The 17,024-nt window shown below is 34.1% G+C and overlaps 1 protein-coding gene across 1 annotated transcript in view; it reads left to right on the top strand.

The window, feature by feature from the left end:
- PCLO (piccolo presynaptic cytomatrix protein) overlaps positions 1-17,024 on the top strand; it is a 381,008-nt gene that overhangs the window by 309,281 nt on the left and 54,703 nt on the right. Inside the window, exons 14-18 of the mRNA XM_004381474.2 lie at positions 3,165-3,215; positions 5,834-5,958; positions 8,995-9,021; positions 15,168-15,261; positions 16,430-16,501. Coding sequence (XP_004381531.1) covers positions 3,165-3,215; positions 5,834-5,958; positions 8,995-9,021; positions 15,168-15,261; positions 16,430-16,501 — 369 coding nt within the window. The remainder of the gene's footprint in view (positions 1-3,164; positions 3,216-5,833; positions 5,959-8,994; positions 9,022-15,167; positions 15,262-16,429; positions 16,502-17,024) is intronic.

The raw sequence follows: 17,024 nt of genomic DNA, 5'->3' as shown, positions 1-17,024 counted from the left end.
AGATGCACATATTAAAAAAGAGGAAAGGGACAAAATCAAAACATTAACTACATAACTCAAACAAATAGAAAGAGAGCAGCAAAAAAAGCCCACAGCCACCAGAAGAAAGGAAATAATAAAGGTCAGAGCAGAAATAAATGAAATAGAGAATAGAAAAACAATAGAAAGAATCAACAAAACCAAAAGCTGGTTCTTTGAAAGAATCAACAAAAGCGACAAACCACTGGCCAGACTGACAGAAAAACAGGAGAGGATGCAAATAACCCAAGTAAGAAATGAAATGGGGGACATTATAACAGATCCAACTGAAATAAAAAGAATCATAACAGAATATTATGAAAAACTATACTCCAACAAATTTGAAAACCTAGAGGAAAGGTATAAAATCCTTTTCTTAAGGAATGAGAAAGTGAAGAACTTTTAAATGCAATAGAAAGTTAAAATACAATGAGGAATTATACCTCACTAAAGTTTTTTTTAAAAAAAATAAGATGAGGATAGGAGAGTGCCTTTGACTTTGGCCACCTGCAGATCCCTGAAGACTTTTATAAAGCATCCCCTGGTAACCACTAATAAACTTAGCTCTATATACATTTGCCTATTCTACATATTTCATATAAGTAGAATCATACAATGTTTGTCCCTTTATAACGAATTATTTAACTCAGTATGATGTTTTTAAAGTTCATCCATATTATAGCATATATCAGTACTTTATTTTTCTTTATGGCTGAGTAATATTCTACCCTATTTAAGTACCACATTTTGTTTATTCATCATCTATTGATGGACGTTTAGGTTGTTTCCATATTTTGGCTATTGCGAATAGTGCTGCAATGAACATTAATGTACATGTTTCTGTTTGCATTCCTGCTTCCAATTCTTTGGCTATTTACCCAGGAGTAGAATTGCTGGGTCACACAGAGCCCTGGTGGCTTAGTGGTTAAGAGCTTGACTTCTAACCAAAAGATTGACAGTTCAAATCCACTAACTGCTCCTTGGAAACCTTATGGAGCAGTTCTACTCTGACCTATAAGGTCGCTATGAGTCAGAACTGACTTGACAGCAATAGGTTTGGTTTTTTGGTAATTCTGTGTTTAACTTTTTGAGGAGCTGCCAGATTGTTTTCCACAGTGACTATACCATTTTACAATCCCACTAGCAATGTATGAGGGTTCCTGTTTCTCCACATCCTCTCCAACACTTGTTGTTTTCCATTTTTTAATCATGGGCATCTTAGTGGGCATGAAATGATATCTCATTGTGATTTGGATTTTCATTTCTCTAATAACTAGTGATTTTGAACATCTTTTCATGTGCTTATAAGCCACTTGTATTTCTTCTTGGGTGCAAAGTCTATTCAAGACTTTAGCCCATTTTTGATTGGGTTGTTTGTCTTTTTGCTGCTGTGTGTAGGATTTCTTTATATATTCTGGATTAAACCCTTATCAGACATAAGAGTCCCAAAAAATTTTCCCAATCTGTAGATTGTCTCTTCACTTTGTTGATAAAGCCCTTTGATAAACATTTTTAATTTTGAGGAGGTCTCATTTATCTATTTTATCTTTTGTTGCTCATGCTTCTGGTGTCATATTGAAAAATCCATTGTCGAAAACTAGATCTCAAAGCATTACCTCTGTGTTTTCTTTTAAGAGTTTTATGATTTTAGATCTTACAGTTAGGCCTTTGACTCATGTTGAGTTAGTTTTCACTTAATTAAAAAATCATAATCACTAGAGAGTCAAAACTATAGTGTTGAAGAGAAGGCCTATTTCCTATTTATCTTTTTTTGCTTTACCTTCAATTTTAGCAGGAATAGAGTTTCTTGAAACATTTTGATGAATGAATATATTAATTAATAAATAAAATTAATAATAATTATTGATATATTTAGAATATTGTATGCATAGAAAGAAATACCTTTTTGATTTGTTCTTCAAAGCTTACAATGTTAAACATTTATACTGAGAGATTATAGAAACACCAAGTGATGGTCTGAAGCTTACATACACCTTAGTTAGGTAATTCATGTCCAGATATTAACTTGGGAAATTATGGTTTTAAATTCTTTGTATTTTTATCAGATATTAAACCAACTGAAATATTGAATTATAAAATTTGCTACTGTAAAATAATGTATTAAAACAAAACTATTTTAAATTACACTTAGCACAATTTTACGTGTCTTATATTAATTCTGTTTCTTAGTTATTTCACAGACCAAGACCTAGAATATAGCTGTCTTCTTTTGACTGCTCTCATTTCCAGTATAAAAATATAAAGGAAAAGGTAGAAGAACAAATATATCAACCTAAACAGTATATGACCTTGGATCTTTCTTTTCCTCCTTGATTATGAAAGCAAGGTTAGCATGTGTACATGTAGGAGACAGGGCTTTAATTTGAAGGGTGGCAAGGTGGCTGCCTTTTTAGTAAATATTTCCCCTACCTAGGAGCCACATTGGCTGAAATTTTACCATAGAATTAGGGCCACGAACAGCACCTAGCCTTTTTTACAAATATTCCATTGACATGTAACCAATCAGCAATCAGTCATTTATTCAGCAGTATGAATTTGTTTACCAGATCAGTTTCTTGACTGTTTTAAGGCAACTTGAGAGTGTTATTAAGGAAATGGGGACTTATATGGGATGACATGGAAATTTAATTAAGGAGTGTGAACTATTGAGAAGAGATTACCTGGGTCCTTCAGTCTGGAAGGGAGCACGGTGCTGCTGAGCACCCAGAAAACAAATACAAGGAAAGGACTTATACCTTCTCTATTCCAGGGCAGTCCTTGTATAAAAACATTTTTTTTTCATTACTCTTAAATATAGTCTTTAAAACCTGTAAAGACTGAAGTTAAATACTTTAAACCAAAACTCTGTATTTTCTTGAGTAATTGAAAATATATTACTGCTGGTATAAAATTATAGCTTCAAAACAGGCTTAGCAAAAGGAAAAATAGATTTATGTACCTAAAAAATTAAACATGTCTTGAGAAGTCTGAGTAAATACCACATTCTGAAGCAGCCAAATGGATGAAATATGTTTGCCAGGCAGCGTGCTCTGACCAAATGGAAATTAATTTCAGAAGGAAGTTGAAATAATATATCTGATAGAATTTTATCCATAATGTAATATGTGTTTTTTTTAATATTGCAGCCTACTGATGCAACAAAGGTTGTCTCTCATCCAATTACGGGGGAAATTCAGGTATGAAAGTTTTAAAAAGTCATCATTATATCATCTTTTTTCACTGTTTTTTCCAATGGTCTAATAAAATGATAAACACTGTTAGACTCTTTCTGCATTATTGGAACTATTCCACAGCACATACAGAACTATAAAGGAAAGTGTTATTTTATAGGATAGTATTTTAATACATATATTATTCTTTATGAGATATATACCTATGAAATTTTATGCTTTGAAATCTGCCTGGCAAGTTGGCAGTGTCAATATGTTTTATGCCTCAGTTACTTTATGCTTATTGAATGTGCAGCAAAAATGGCAGATTCTCCTGAAAATTTGAAGGTTCCTCTTTAAGATTTTCCTCTTTTCTTACTCACTAATTGTTATACAACAGTCACTAACTTATTGCTGAACAATTGCTATAGAGCTCAGTTTTTCATAACCAATTTATAAAGTCAATTCAAGGGATTGTGACCAGAAAAATAGAAAAAAAAAATTAGAACAAATAACCTTTTTAAAAATTCTCTATGAGTGTTTCTGTTTGCGTACTGTACCTTAACATAAAATTGTATTTCTTATTGTGGGTCATAGCCAAAAAATGTTAGAAAAACTATGTATTAGATAATTCAAAAAAGTACTTCAGCTTAGATTTAAAAAAGTCATATAAAAGGAAAGAATTAACATAATATAAAATAATAACAATTTGAAGATAGCATTTCTAGATAAGGGAAAGAAGCAGTAAGTCACAGCTGATCTCCAACCCTTTGTAGATGAGATTTTCATGAAAGAGTTCACAAAGGATAACAGAGATTTGAATTAATTTGAGGATAAACATACAGAAACATGAAGTGTGTTCCTGGAAGAAGAAATGGTTCAAGGAAAGGTACTGCTACCAAGAGAGTAATGGAATGAGGAAGATCAGCATTGCTACAGTTAAATATTTCTATAGATATAAGTTGAGACTAAATTAAAAATATCATGAACACAAGCCTAGGAATGTTAGCCACTACATGGTAGGGTGACCTCTTGAGATATTTCTTATGATAATGATTTTGATTATTATTTTTTTTTATTTTTTTAAACTTAATTACAAACGAAAACTTAGGCAGGGACCCAAGCTATGTACCTGCTAGCACTGGAGCTATTTTGGTAGAGGAATGCTGGGGACACTCCCTATTCTCTAGGGAGTCACCCCTGAGAAACTCTAAGCGTTCTCTGGAACCCTACAGTGCAAAATCTGAAAAGCATTCACTTTAGGCAGCCTGCAAGTTTTCATCTCAACAAAAAAAAATTGGTTTGGGTGCTGCATCCATTAAGTGGACTCTAATGTTGGCAGAGAAAGAAGAGAACGAGGGAAAATGTGTCCTTAATTAAAAATTTGAAGTTGTTTGAAATTGCAGTGAAATTAGCTAGAGATTATTTCATATTAAATGTTCCAATACCCTGTTATAACACACAGTTACTGCAGTTTTAAGCTTTTCTCATTTATCCTTTTCTTCTATGGCCATTTGCTTAATGTTTCACATTGCTCTCATGATATTGAGAATGACTCTGGGCTTTTCTGGATTGAGAAAGACAATTGAAGATTAATTTTCTGCTAAGAAACAAAAATCAGATCAAAAATATGCTAGAGTGAGGAATTATTTTTAATTATGAAATTATAAATGAAAATTTGACTCATCTAAATTACTATTCCATTTTTAATATAGACACAACTCCATTTTGTATGAACTATAAAAAATACTAGTATTTGTTTTTATGGACTTTCCCCATTTGAAATATAAATCCCTCCTTTCTGTTAGTTGATAAACAAAACTAGCATCAAATGGAATTAAGGCTTATTTGAAGTGATGGCAAAGAATCTTTCAATTTGGAAAGAGAAAAATTAATTTAATTATATTGAATTATGCAGGCTTTTCCAAATATATGTTCCAATTGTAAATGTTGACTATTCAATGACAATTGTGAAACAGCCTTGAGAGCATCTATGAGGCAATGCCTCTTCTTTCCCCTTCAGCTTCTAAAATTAAAAAACAAAGTTTTATTACTCAAATCTTCTACTGTATTAGAAAATCACGCACAGAAAGAGAAAATGTAGGTTTAACATAAGATAGTATAATGTAGGCAGGGATAAAATGGATGCATTCCTTAATATTCTTACATTTTAACATTGACAGATTGATCTTTAAAAAACATTTCCATACCACTGCTAATTCTTTGGAGAAATTCAAATGACCTTTTCTGACACATTTATCAATTAGTTAATTTATTTTCAAAGTCCCAGTGGTTGTGCTAATGAACATTCACAACAGTTACTAATTTACTAAGAGTAGAAATTTACTTTAAAATCCAAGTATTATTCACTATGTTATTATCCTTCTGAATGAATTTCAGACAGCCTAGGACTTTCACCATGAAAAGAATGAACAGTACCTTTATTAGCAATTAAAATGTGCCTGAGAGCTCCCAATTAAAACAGACATTAACTAGTCTGTTCAGCTTCAAATAAAAAGGAAATGAGAGTTGATGGTACTTATGATATTAAAAAAATAATAATGATGATAAGATATTGGCAAATATTTAATGATAATATACTACATATTTAAAAAAATAACCAAATATGTTATTGTCCCCTAAAGCTTCAAATCAACTATGATCTTGGAAATCTTATAATACATATCCTCCAAGCAAGAAACCTTGTCCCTCGAGACAATAATGGTTATTCTGACCCTTTTGTTAAAGTGTACCTTCTTCCTGGGCGAGGGTAAGTAAAGAAACAATGTCTTCTAAGTATTCTAGAAAATAGCCTTTATCACATGATTTAAAAATATGGATAATGTTTCCTAGACTCTAATTTCAAAGACAATCTTTATAGTTAACTTAATTGAGTTTATTATCCTTTCCTTAACTTTCTCCACATGTCATATATATTTATTTCCAGTTAGTAGATTAGGTGGAAAATACATTGTAATTACCTTTTAAGCATTCTGGGAAAACATCATCGCAATGACCCTGCCACAATGAGATCAAACCAGCATTTCAATTCTAGAAACCATTCCTGCAATGACCAATCAGATTGACTGTGAAATCAGTTAAGTAATTATTTGTGGCAGATTTTAAAGAATTGGCTTAACCTCCCAAATTCATTTTATTTGTGAAACCAATGCTCAAAGACTCATAAGTTATTGTTTCTTTTTATAGGACATGTATATTATCCAATATATTAATGTTCATTAGAAGGCTTCTATACTTATCTATGGAGCCCTGGTGACATAGTGGTTAAGAGCTCAGCTGCTAACCAAAAGGTCAGCAGTTGGAATCCACCAGATGCTCCTTGGAAACCCTGTGGGGCAGTTCTACTCTGTCTCAACTGACAGCAACAGGTTTGGTTTTGGTTTTTATCCTTATTTATAACCATATTTTCAAATCAATGTTTAAAACATAATAAAAAGCAAGTGTAATATTTGAAATGCTGACTTTGGTAGATAAATGAAAAATACTTCCTTGAATCTCTTGTGTGATATATGAGTTGTTTATATAAAGCAAGTACCCTTTGAAGATGTTTAATTTTCACATAATGAATGCAAATTGTTATGTTTTGGTATATAAGTCAGTACTCAAGGGCCATTTCAAAACAGTGATTTCAGACTCTATGGATAATTTTACCTCGTCTGAACAATTTAGGGTAGCCAAATTAGTGTGATAGAACCATAGGGAATCAACAAATGGAGGTATAATAAAAAAAATTCTGAGTTGGTAATTTGAAGAATCTGGTTTTATTTTTTGTTCATTTTTCATATAATTTAGGAAGTGACATTTGAATATTACTTTTTAATTGGAAACTTCAAACATGGTACAGAAATAGATAGAATAGTATAATTACCCACCATATACCTAACAATCAGCTTCAACAATTATCGCTACCTGTTTCATTTTTACCCTCATTCACTCCCCATCCAGATTATTTTGAGGTAAATCTCAGCTATTGTAACATTTTTGCAAATATTTTAGTATATAGTCTTAAAAGAGAAGAACTCATATTTTAAAATAATCATAATATCATATATAACCTAGTTATATATTTCTCTAGTTGGTTTAATGACCTAATTGACATTTATTAACCATTCTACCCACCAGTACAACCAACAACGACCCGTTGCCATTGAGTCCATTCTGACTTGTAGCAACCCTTTAGGGTTTCCATGGAGTAGCTCGTGGATTCCAACTGCTGTCCTTTTGGTTAGCAGCCAAGCTCTTAACCACTGTGCCACCAGGGCTCCACCCACCAGTAACAGAATACATATTCTTTTACAGTGAACATGGAACATTCACCGAGATAGACTATGTTCTGGGCCCTAAACAAATCTCAACAAATTTAAAAGCATTGAAATCATATAACATATGTTCTCTGACTATGGTTTGTTTAAACAGGATCCTAATAGGGTTTATACATTGCATTAATCTGCTGTTTACTAATTATATAACCACAGGCAGATCACCAACTTGAGATTCAGTTTCCTTGTTGATATTGATAGCACCAGTGTAACAGAGGCATAACTTTTAGTTTGTCAGGGGAATAAATTAAAGAAGACTTAGAAAATAATTTGAAAATTGCAAGGTGCTGTATCAAATTCACTATACAGCCTTTAATTTCATCCTTCTCAATAATTTTATTTAGAAACTTAGAATTCTTGGTATTGTTACTCTAGTTTTATTTTACTGTAAGTTTTGAAAAACCCTTGATCATTTTATATGGAGATTACCAACAAATCATATAGCTCAGAAAAAAGGAGTTTTTATTTTATGTTAATTAATTTATATCTTTATGTACTAGTTTTAACTGTAATCTGGCTACATTTTTTAAAAGTGAATATGATGGCACCAGAGCCTTGGTGGTGTAGTGGTTAAGCATTTGGCTGCTAACCCAAAGGTCCACAGTTTGAATCTACCAGCTGCTCCTTGGAAACCCTACCAGGGCAATTCTACCCTGTCTTATAGGGTCACTGTGAGTTGGAATCGATTTGATGGCAATGGGTTTGGATTTTTGGTACAACAACAACAATAAAATAACTTCACTCTGCCTTTGATTTGGGTCATTTGTCTGTCATTGTTATTAATGACAACATAATGAGACAAGAAGAAATCAGTGCAAAGGGTTTTGACTTTAGTTAGTATTTGTTAATGGATGAATGAAAATGAGACAGTGTCATTTATTTTCTATCTTTTCTAACACATCCTGGAGAATCATCTTTTATACTATATGGGAGCACCTATCCTTTATTAACTACAGAATATGTTTCAATTAAAGTGTTGCCAACTAGAATAACCAGAAAGGCAGGCAGGTAACATTAGTACATTAATCCTTTCTGGGATAACAGGGAATAGTGGGGATTGCAGTGAAATAGAGAGTGAGTGTCCTACCTAAAGCCATTCTCATGTAATTTGTCAAACAAAACATGCCTGTGTGGTGGGATTTGGCCCAAAGACAGCCAGTATGTTCTCCTATTCAAGTCCTAGCTTTTTCATTTAATTACTACTAATTATTACAGTGTCCAAGAACTTGTGATTTGTTTTACATGTTAGGTATTATTTTTACATTAGTTCTAAGGTTATTTTCTGTCTCATGTCATTTATGGTATACCAAAAACCAAACTAAACACGTTGCCATCAAGTTGATTCCAACTAGCTCCTCTAATTATTATTCTTATATTTTCTTCCTTATTCTGTTCCTAACTTTTTTCTTCCTGTCTTTTCTACTTTCCTGTTGTATCCTTCACTCTTGCTCTCGGAATCAATGCAGTCAAGTCATGGTTGTCCAGAATGCAAGGTAGAGTTGGTTATCTTTCAGTGTTAAGCTATGCCGTTATGTCTGGAGTTCTACGTTTTACGTTTTTATGTGCATTCACTTGCACTTCAACTTGAGTTGTAACTTTTATTTTTTCTGCATTTTACTATCTGTTGAATTAGGCTATTGAGTAAATTGTTCTGACCTCAACATTACTAAATAAGCTTAGCAGATGTGTGCAAGAGAACACAGAAAAGCAGAAAACATTAGAAACATAGAAAAATGCAAAAGAAGAAAATAATATCACCCTGAAATTCCATCCACTGCTGTCAAGTGGATTCTCACTCATAGCGACCCTGTAGGGTTTCCAAGGCTATAAATCTCTACGGAAGCAGAATGCCACATCTGTCTCCTGCAGAGCCACTGGTAATTTCGAATTGTCGACCTTACGGTTAGCAGTCGATGGCTTAGTTTTCATTTATAATCTGTCCATTTATCCTCTCATGTAATAATCATGGCTTAACTTGGCTGCTAACTAAAAGGTCGGCAGTTCAAATCCACCAGCTGCTCCTGGGGGCAGTTCTACTGTGTCTTATAGGGTCGCTGTGAGTCGGAATCAACTCAATGGCAATGGATAAATTCTCCTGGGTCTTCTATTACAAATAAAGACATCGAGAGTTACTTTTCAAAAGGATTTAAGTGATCTCCTGGATGTCTAGTACTAGGTGTGTATCTCATCTTAAAGACAATGGGTGTCTGGTCTTTTTCCTTCGTTTGGGCCTGACATTGAAACAATTCTGTGCCTTTATACCTGCTGCACCACAAAGTTATTGCTATGCCATATAAGATGCCATATTATGCCTGCTTTAGTGCATTGGCAGCAACATATGAGCACCCTCCTTTGTTTGACAATAGTGGGAAACTGTTATCTGGTGTAGCTTATAACATGTGGTATCACTGCATTGTCAAATAAGGCTAGTTCATAACACATAGCCAAAAGCACTTTTTGCATGTCTCTTATTTGCATTACAGATTAAATGTGTTATTTGGTTGAGGAGGTAAATCATGTGCCATCTGTAGCAATAGGGTGATGAGAATTTTAATCCCACCCAGAATAGCAATGATACAGCATTTGCTTTTGTATGTGACAATAAAATTTGAAATCTCTACTAATCCTGGCAGGCTATTGCCCAAAAGAGGCAGTTTCTAATTTCTAAAGGCATAAATATTTAAATATATCAGTGAACAGGATTAGTCACCACAGGCTTTCTAGTGCCCAGAAACTTTCCCTTTCCTTACAGCCACACAATATGGCAAGCAGTGAGTTTTGACACTGTAATGGGTACCTTATTATAACTGGCTCTCTCATCATGGGATGCCATCTATGTCTCTTAGACTGATACAAAAATTACTTCTGTTTCAGAGAGATAGTGTCATTTTATAACATACATTATCAATCACATTATTCAGAACCTCCCTGTCTTTTATCCAGAGAAACTGGAGGGAAATTATCAGACTGACAGTGATTGCCTACATTTAACTTAGACAAGAGCATGTTTTGTAAATACAAATAATTGTTGAAAGAGTATGGGATGTCTTGGATTATGATTTAGAAGATCAGAAGTCATTTCTTATTATATCTTCAAGAATTGTCACTGTGAGAGGGAATTATAATGACAAGGTGCTAACGATATCAACACATTGTAAGTTAGGCTTTGGAGGCCATAGAGCGAAGTCATGAAGAACTTGGGTTTGAATTTCAGACCGGCCACTTTACAAATTATCAGAGTTCTCTAAAACTGTTTCTTCTGCTGCTAAATAGGAATAATCATAGCCTCCCTCCACAGTTTTTGTGAAATAAATGGCATAATATATGGAAAATGATAAGCATAAAATCCGTGACATAATATGCTCTCAATAAATGGTAGCTGCTATTATTCTTGTTAGTAATTATAATAAACAATATTTAGTCAGTGGTGAGTTATCTCTGCAAAAAGGAGATACAGAATGCTTGGGCTACAGAATTACAGGCAGTCCTCAGATTATGAATGAGTCCCTTTCCTAAATCTGTCTTTTTAAGTCGAATTTGTACATGAATTGGAACAGTTAGGTATGGTTCTTTAGTTAGTCAAAAGTTTGTCTTAGAATATAGTATGTAGTGTACCTTTGAATGTATAAAAAAAATTAAAGGAACATTTCCAGATACACTAAAACATCTTTAACATAAAAATACAGTAATAACAATAATAATGTTTTGATGCACATCACAAAGTAGCATCCATTTGTTATTACGGACAATTATATGTACCTTCTCCATGGTTGAAGAGATATCTACAGAACAAATGCAACCCAAAATAGTCAGAAGATTCTGTTCTGTAAAATCTTTGAGACCAATCAGATACTTTATTGTAAATTCCAAACTAAAAAAATCTATGTTGTACCACCCAGCTGCATTTCTGCTGAGTTTTGAACCCTTCTCAGCAGATTCAGGGAGGGTTGGGGGTGTGGGTGGGATGGTGCTGGAACTAGACAGATCATTCCCCCAATACCTCCTCACCAGACCTGTCAACCCCATGCACCAACTACGAGGCCCCTGCCTCCGGGTGCTAGGGAGAAAGTGCCGCTTCAGGATGTGCTAGGAGTGAGCCAGGGGCCCAAGGCTTGGGAAGAGGATCCTTAGGGAAACTCATCTCTGAAGTTCTCCATGGAATCTCCCGGAAACCATACGGACCTACAGAAGTCAGGAATCTAAGTCACCAAAAAGCCAAGAACCCCTGCAATACTGAAATCCCACATGTGTAAGGTAAAGGGCATAGAAGCCCAGAGAGGTGCTGCGATGGCCCTGGGCTGTGCAGCACGGAGGGCCTGGTGGGATGGGGTGGAGTAGAACTGGGTAAGGGGGAGCTACGGAGGCCCAGCTGTGCCCAGTGTGGTACATGAACGATTGCACTTGGAGAACATGTAGAGTGTGGCACCCACATCCCAGCTGCCAGTTGCCACCACCTGCCAGTTGCCACCACCTGCAGGCCCCCATGTGGAGCAAAGCGGTGCTGCTTGGGGCCCGCGGACAGTGGGGAAAGCCCTTTCCAGGCTTCGAGTGAGACGGGTGCACATGGGCTACTCGCTCGCTTCTGCAGGCTGGGGCTGCGTGTACCATGTCACAGGGGCCTGTCTGCTGCCAACGGCAGCACGAGGACCCACTGCAGCACCTGTGCACGCAGAAGTGTAGCCTGTCAGGGGAGAGGAGCAGGGGCAGGGGCGAACACTGAGTCAGTTTTTTCCTGATAGGCTTTATGGGGTTGGTTCCTAACTATGGTTGTATGTAAGTCAGATGTTCATAACCCAGGGACTGCCTGTATTCCAAATTATTTAATGCCATAGAGAAAAACCAAACAATTTTTATTTAATAGTAAAATGTTATACATTCTTAAAACAAAGATATATCCGGCTCCTAACAGATGAATAAAATTTTACAGTGGTCCAATTTTATTTATTCTATTAGTTTCCTCTTCCCACCCTTTGATTAATATTTTCCTAAACCCTAAAAGGGCAATGTCGAGTAAGATGAGGTGCAAGAAGACAGGGAAAAAGCTTCAATAGTCCATGAAGCCAATACTTGGCCCCTGAACAATTGAGATGACAATTAACATATCTGAGGGATCTCTTTCTGGTTTTTCTCTCACCATACTGTTTGGCAAAGTGCAAATGTTTTCCTGTTAATAAGTATACAATTTTACTTTGATTAAAAGTAGTTTTCGCTATCAAAATACCTGGAAGCCCAGTCTCTACTGGACTTTCTCTCACACCCTTGTTAGAATATCAAACTACTTCTTCTATCTAAGTCAGGTATATGTGTGTATATATTTAAAATATGAAGTTCAAAACTTAATGAATTTTAAAGAAAAACAAAAAGTGCAAGCATGTGTTAAGGATCCACTCAACAAACATTTATCTATCACAATCTATGTGCTAGGTGCTGTGGTTAGAACTGACAACACAACCATGTCCTCCGGGAGCATGGAGACCAATAAAGCAACAAACAATAAACACATCATTGCCCAGATAAACAGAGCTTATAAAATGAGATGTACCCTATATATATCAAGTCCAGTAAAGGAAAACTAAATTAAAGAATCAAGACCTTAAATGTTTTACATAATTCTATGAAAGTTCCATACAAAGAAACTATGATTCCCATTCATTCTGCAGAATTTTTGTTCAAGATTTTGTTTCCAAGATTTATCTATCTTGATATATGTAATTGTATTTAATTCATTTTAACTATTGCTTACTGAATGAATATATCATAACGTACTTATTCATTCTCCTATTGGCTGCGTACTATTGCAAACAATATTGCAATTAACGTTCTTGAACAAATTTCTTGTACAGGTAGGAGAGTTTCTCTATAATAGAAGTGGAATAAGTAGATATGGCATTTTCTGGGTGGTTGGGTATATGAACTTGAATTTCACTAAATATTGACAAGTCTGTCTGAAAGGCGTGTATACAAATTTCTATACTTCATCAATGGTCTATGAGATTTCCTATTTCTTTATTTCACTGCCTATGTACTTCTCCAAAATTAATATTTGCAATTCATCTTGTATGATAAAATTGTGAAACCCTGCTTTTATATATTGTTGTAAATTCAAATGGATTGGTTAGAAGTGAGAATAGTGCTGTTTCATTCTTTAAATTGAATTCAATTAACAGTGGCTCAAATATGAGGTATTATGAAACTCAAACACAGTAAATCTCAATCTTGGTTGGCAACACATTAGATTTACCGAGTAGCTTTTGAAAATCCCAATACTCAAGTCTACCCCAGACCAATTAAATCAGACTGTCCTTGAGGTTGAGGAGGATTCAGATCCCCTGGTGATCCCAATAGGCAATCACTGTTGAGAACTCCTGCCCTTGCACGTAGTGGGTAGGAGAGAGACTAAAACGAGAGAGGGAAGACAGCACTTGACTATAGGGCCACCTCTAAAAGTGGGCAGTGAACTGGAGTTTGATTTTCAAGTTTTATTTAGAATAAATGACAATACTAGGCATTCTAGGATGTAGCAACACTTGAGATCAGGAATATAATAGCAGTTAGTTCTGGCCCTAATTTGGAATAGAATGACAGATTACTAGGGTCAGGATTCAGTCCCCTCAGGCAAAGGTAATTTGTGAGGTGCAGACAAGTGTCAGAACTCCAGACAAGTAGGTTGGTGTTCGGGACTCCACCAGACCTAAAGTGTTACCTAGAACCTGATACATAAGCTTAATAAGAAAATCCGGAAAATGGCAGTGAGGGTTCGAGAAACGCCTTGTCTGTGTGGGCACCATTGACTAATAGCAGACAGCAGTAATCTAATTTTGACTCCATTAGCTGGTAAGTGCCAGATGTTGATATTCTGCCAGGCTTGATTAGGACAGATTTTGGAAATAAATTGCCTTTTAAACATGTTGGATTTAAGATTCTGACTTACTCAGAGGGGATCGAATAGTTAGGGATAAACTCAAATGGCTCAAGTTTTAATAATGAGAAAGGAATTAGGTTTAGTTCATCATTTATAATAGGCTATTGGCATGAATCAAGAATTTATATTTAATTAAAATCATCTTATAGGTAGATTAAATACTATACCAAGAATGTCAGAATATACTTTTAATATAAGGTAAAAAATGTTCACGAAATCTCAGCTATCACAACAGCCATTCTTCATCCATTTCTCAGTCAATAACAATTATTGCAGTTTTTTATAGCGAAAATTGATTGAGAGGTCGTCTAGCTTTGCTTACATAATTAGATGTTAAACTATTGGGAAGGTAAATACTAAATTATTATTTGTGGGACAAGAAGACATTAATGTCACCATATAGTTCATGTAATTATCTCATGCATTCAGGAAAGAGTAACATTTCTAAAATTAAAAATATAGTATAGTTAGTAGAATACTTACAAACTTTGCTTAAAAAAATAGGGTAAATAAAACTAAAGACATCACATATTTTAAAATTGTCATTGTGCATTCAGTTGAAAATAAGTTTTAAGACATGAAGACGATGAGATGATTGTATAGTTATTCAGAACAAAATGTTATCTTGGAAAGTCTGCACGCCCTTCAGGTTGGTGCTAAAGTCATCAGTTAAGGTAAATAATCAAGATAACTGTTCCTTCTTTTCTTCCAATTCAGTGCTGAGTACAAGAGAAGGACTAAATATGTTCAGAAAAGTCTTAATCCTGAGTGGAATCAAACAGTAATTTATAAAAGTATCTCCATGGAACAGGTATGTAATAATTACTTTCTATGTGACAGATTTAGGCTTATATATGAATAGTGATGGCAAAATTATTGAATGATTGGAATCCATATCTCTTTTACAAAAAAAAAAAAATGCATCAAATGTATGTAAGAAATATAGCCAGTGAAAGGTAAAGTTCAAAGATAGATAAAATAAGAAGGCTAGTAGAAAATTTTCTATTGATTATTTCAAAATTTCAAATGCTTCAAATAGACTGGCCATATATGCTATACATTTGGGGAAAATATTTTCCAACTGGCTATATTTTGGTTTTTATAAAGAATTTAAGGAAAAATTAAGATTCAATGCACAGAAATTTATTTCAAGCGACATTTTAGGATCTCATTTCTTCTCCAACGTGGGGCCTGGCATTGTGGGGCTAAACTGTACAGAAGAAAATAGGCATAAAGATGACTATCATAAAGGGTTATCACCACAAATAAGTGACTCTAGACAAAGTGGCACTAATATACTTCTGAAATTTGCATGTCATAACTTTACATGAGTAACAGAAAATAATTGATAGTTTAGAAGACTGAATACCGAAGGAAAATAGTACAGATAGAACAGGAAGAAGACATCCATATAAAACAATTTATATAAGTTGTCTTTTAAAATGAGGCTTCTAAGTTGTCCTCTGAAAGATTAATAATTAGATGATGAAATTGAAACTAAATATAGATTGTAATCTTGGATTTCAAATGAGTTAAATTCACCTGAAGAAGTGAGACAACGCTCTCATATTTTTTGACATTTGACTGAAACAACAAACTATAACCCAAATAGTTTGTCTAAATTATCCTAGATAGTGTTATAACCCATGAATTTCATGTTATTTAAAGATTATTTATAGATTCTGCTTTCTATTTTTAAAAATGGAGGAGGTGGCTCAACAGGAAATAAATAAAGGTTACCATTTTTCCCACAAAATAATGAAGTCCCTTATGTTCAAACACTAGGCTGGATTACAAAAATCATTGAGCTTTTACATAGCATTTAATATAAGTTCACATAGTTTTTATAACATTTCAAGTATTTTTTACATAGAAGGAAAGGATTCAAGGAAGTGAAAATAAGTGGGCCTATTGTATGAATGTAATGAAAAGTTTATGATGAAAAAATGGGGTTAATGATATTTTGATTTAAACTGTAGCTCAAGAAGAAAACACTGGAGGTGACAGTCTGGGATTATGATAGATTTTCTTCCAATGACTTTCTTGGTGAGGTGAGTCTCTGATTTTCTCTTCTTTACTTGCTGCCATTGTAAACCACCACTGGTTAAAGCTTGATGTACAGCATATTTCTTAACTTTATAAGATAGCCATTTATGGATAATAGCCTTTGGCTGATAGAATTTATTTCCTGATTTACTCTTTGAATAGATGGGACACAACTCAAGAAATAGTTCTCACTCTGCTACTTGATGTATATTATAATGAATTTGCAGGATAAAATATTATTTTGAGAAGAAGATGTATAATGATACCATGAGTCCAAATGATTATGTTAAAGATTTCAGAAAAAAAAACCATATTATAAAATGAGATGAATTTTTAAAAATGCATTTTTCAGGTTGATTAATTGCTATTAAGGATGCATATCTGAAATGATATGACATTTTATATTGTTATTTGTGATTAAGTAACCAGAGAAAAATTTCTCAAAATATCTTAAGAAGTAAAACTGGGAGTAGGAGAAAACAATAAAAATCATTTTTATGTAAATTCACCAGAATGAAAATAGCCTAA

Source organism: Trichechus manatus, unplaced genomic scaffold, assembly GCF_000243295.1.
Source record: "Trichechus manatus latirostris isolate Lorelei unplaced genomic scaffold, TriManLat1.0 scaffold00085, whole genome shotgun sequence".
NCBI classification, from domain to species: domain Eukaryota; kingdom Metazoa; phylum Chordata; class Mammalia; order Sirenia; family Trichechidae; genus Trichechus; species Trichechus manatus.
This window is presented reverse-complemented; position numbering and strand designations above follow the sequence as displayed.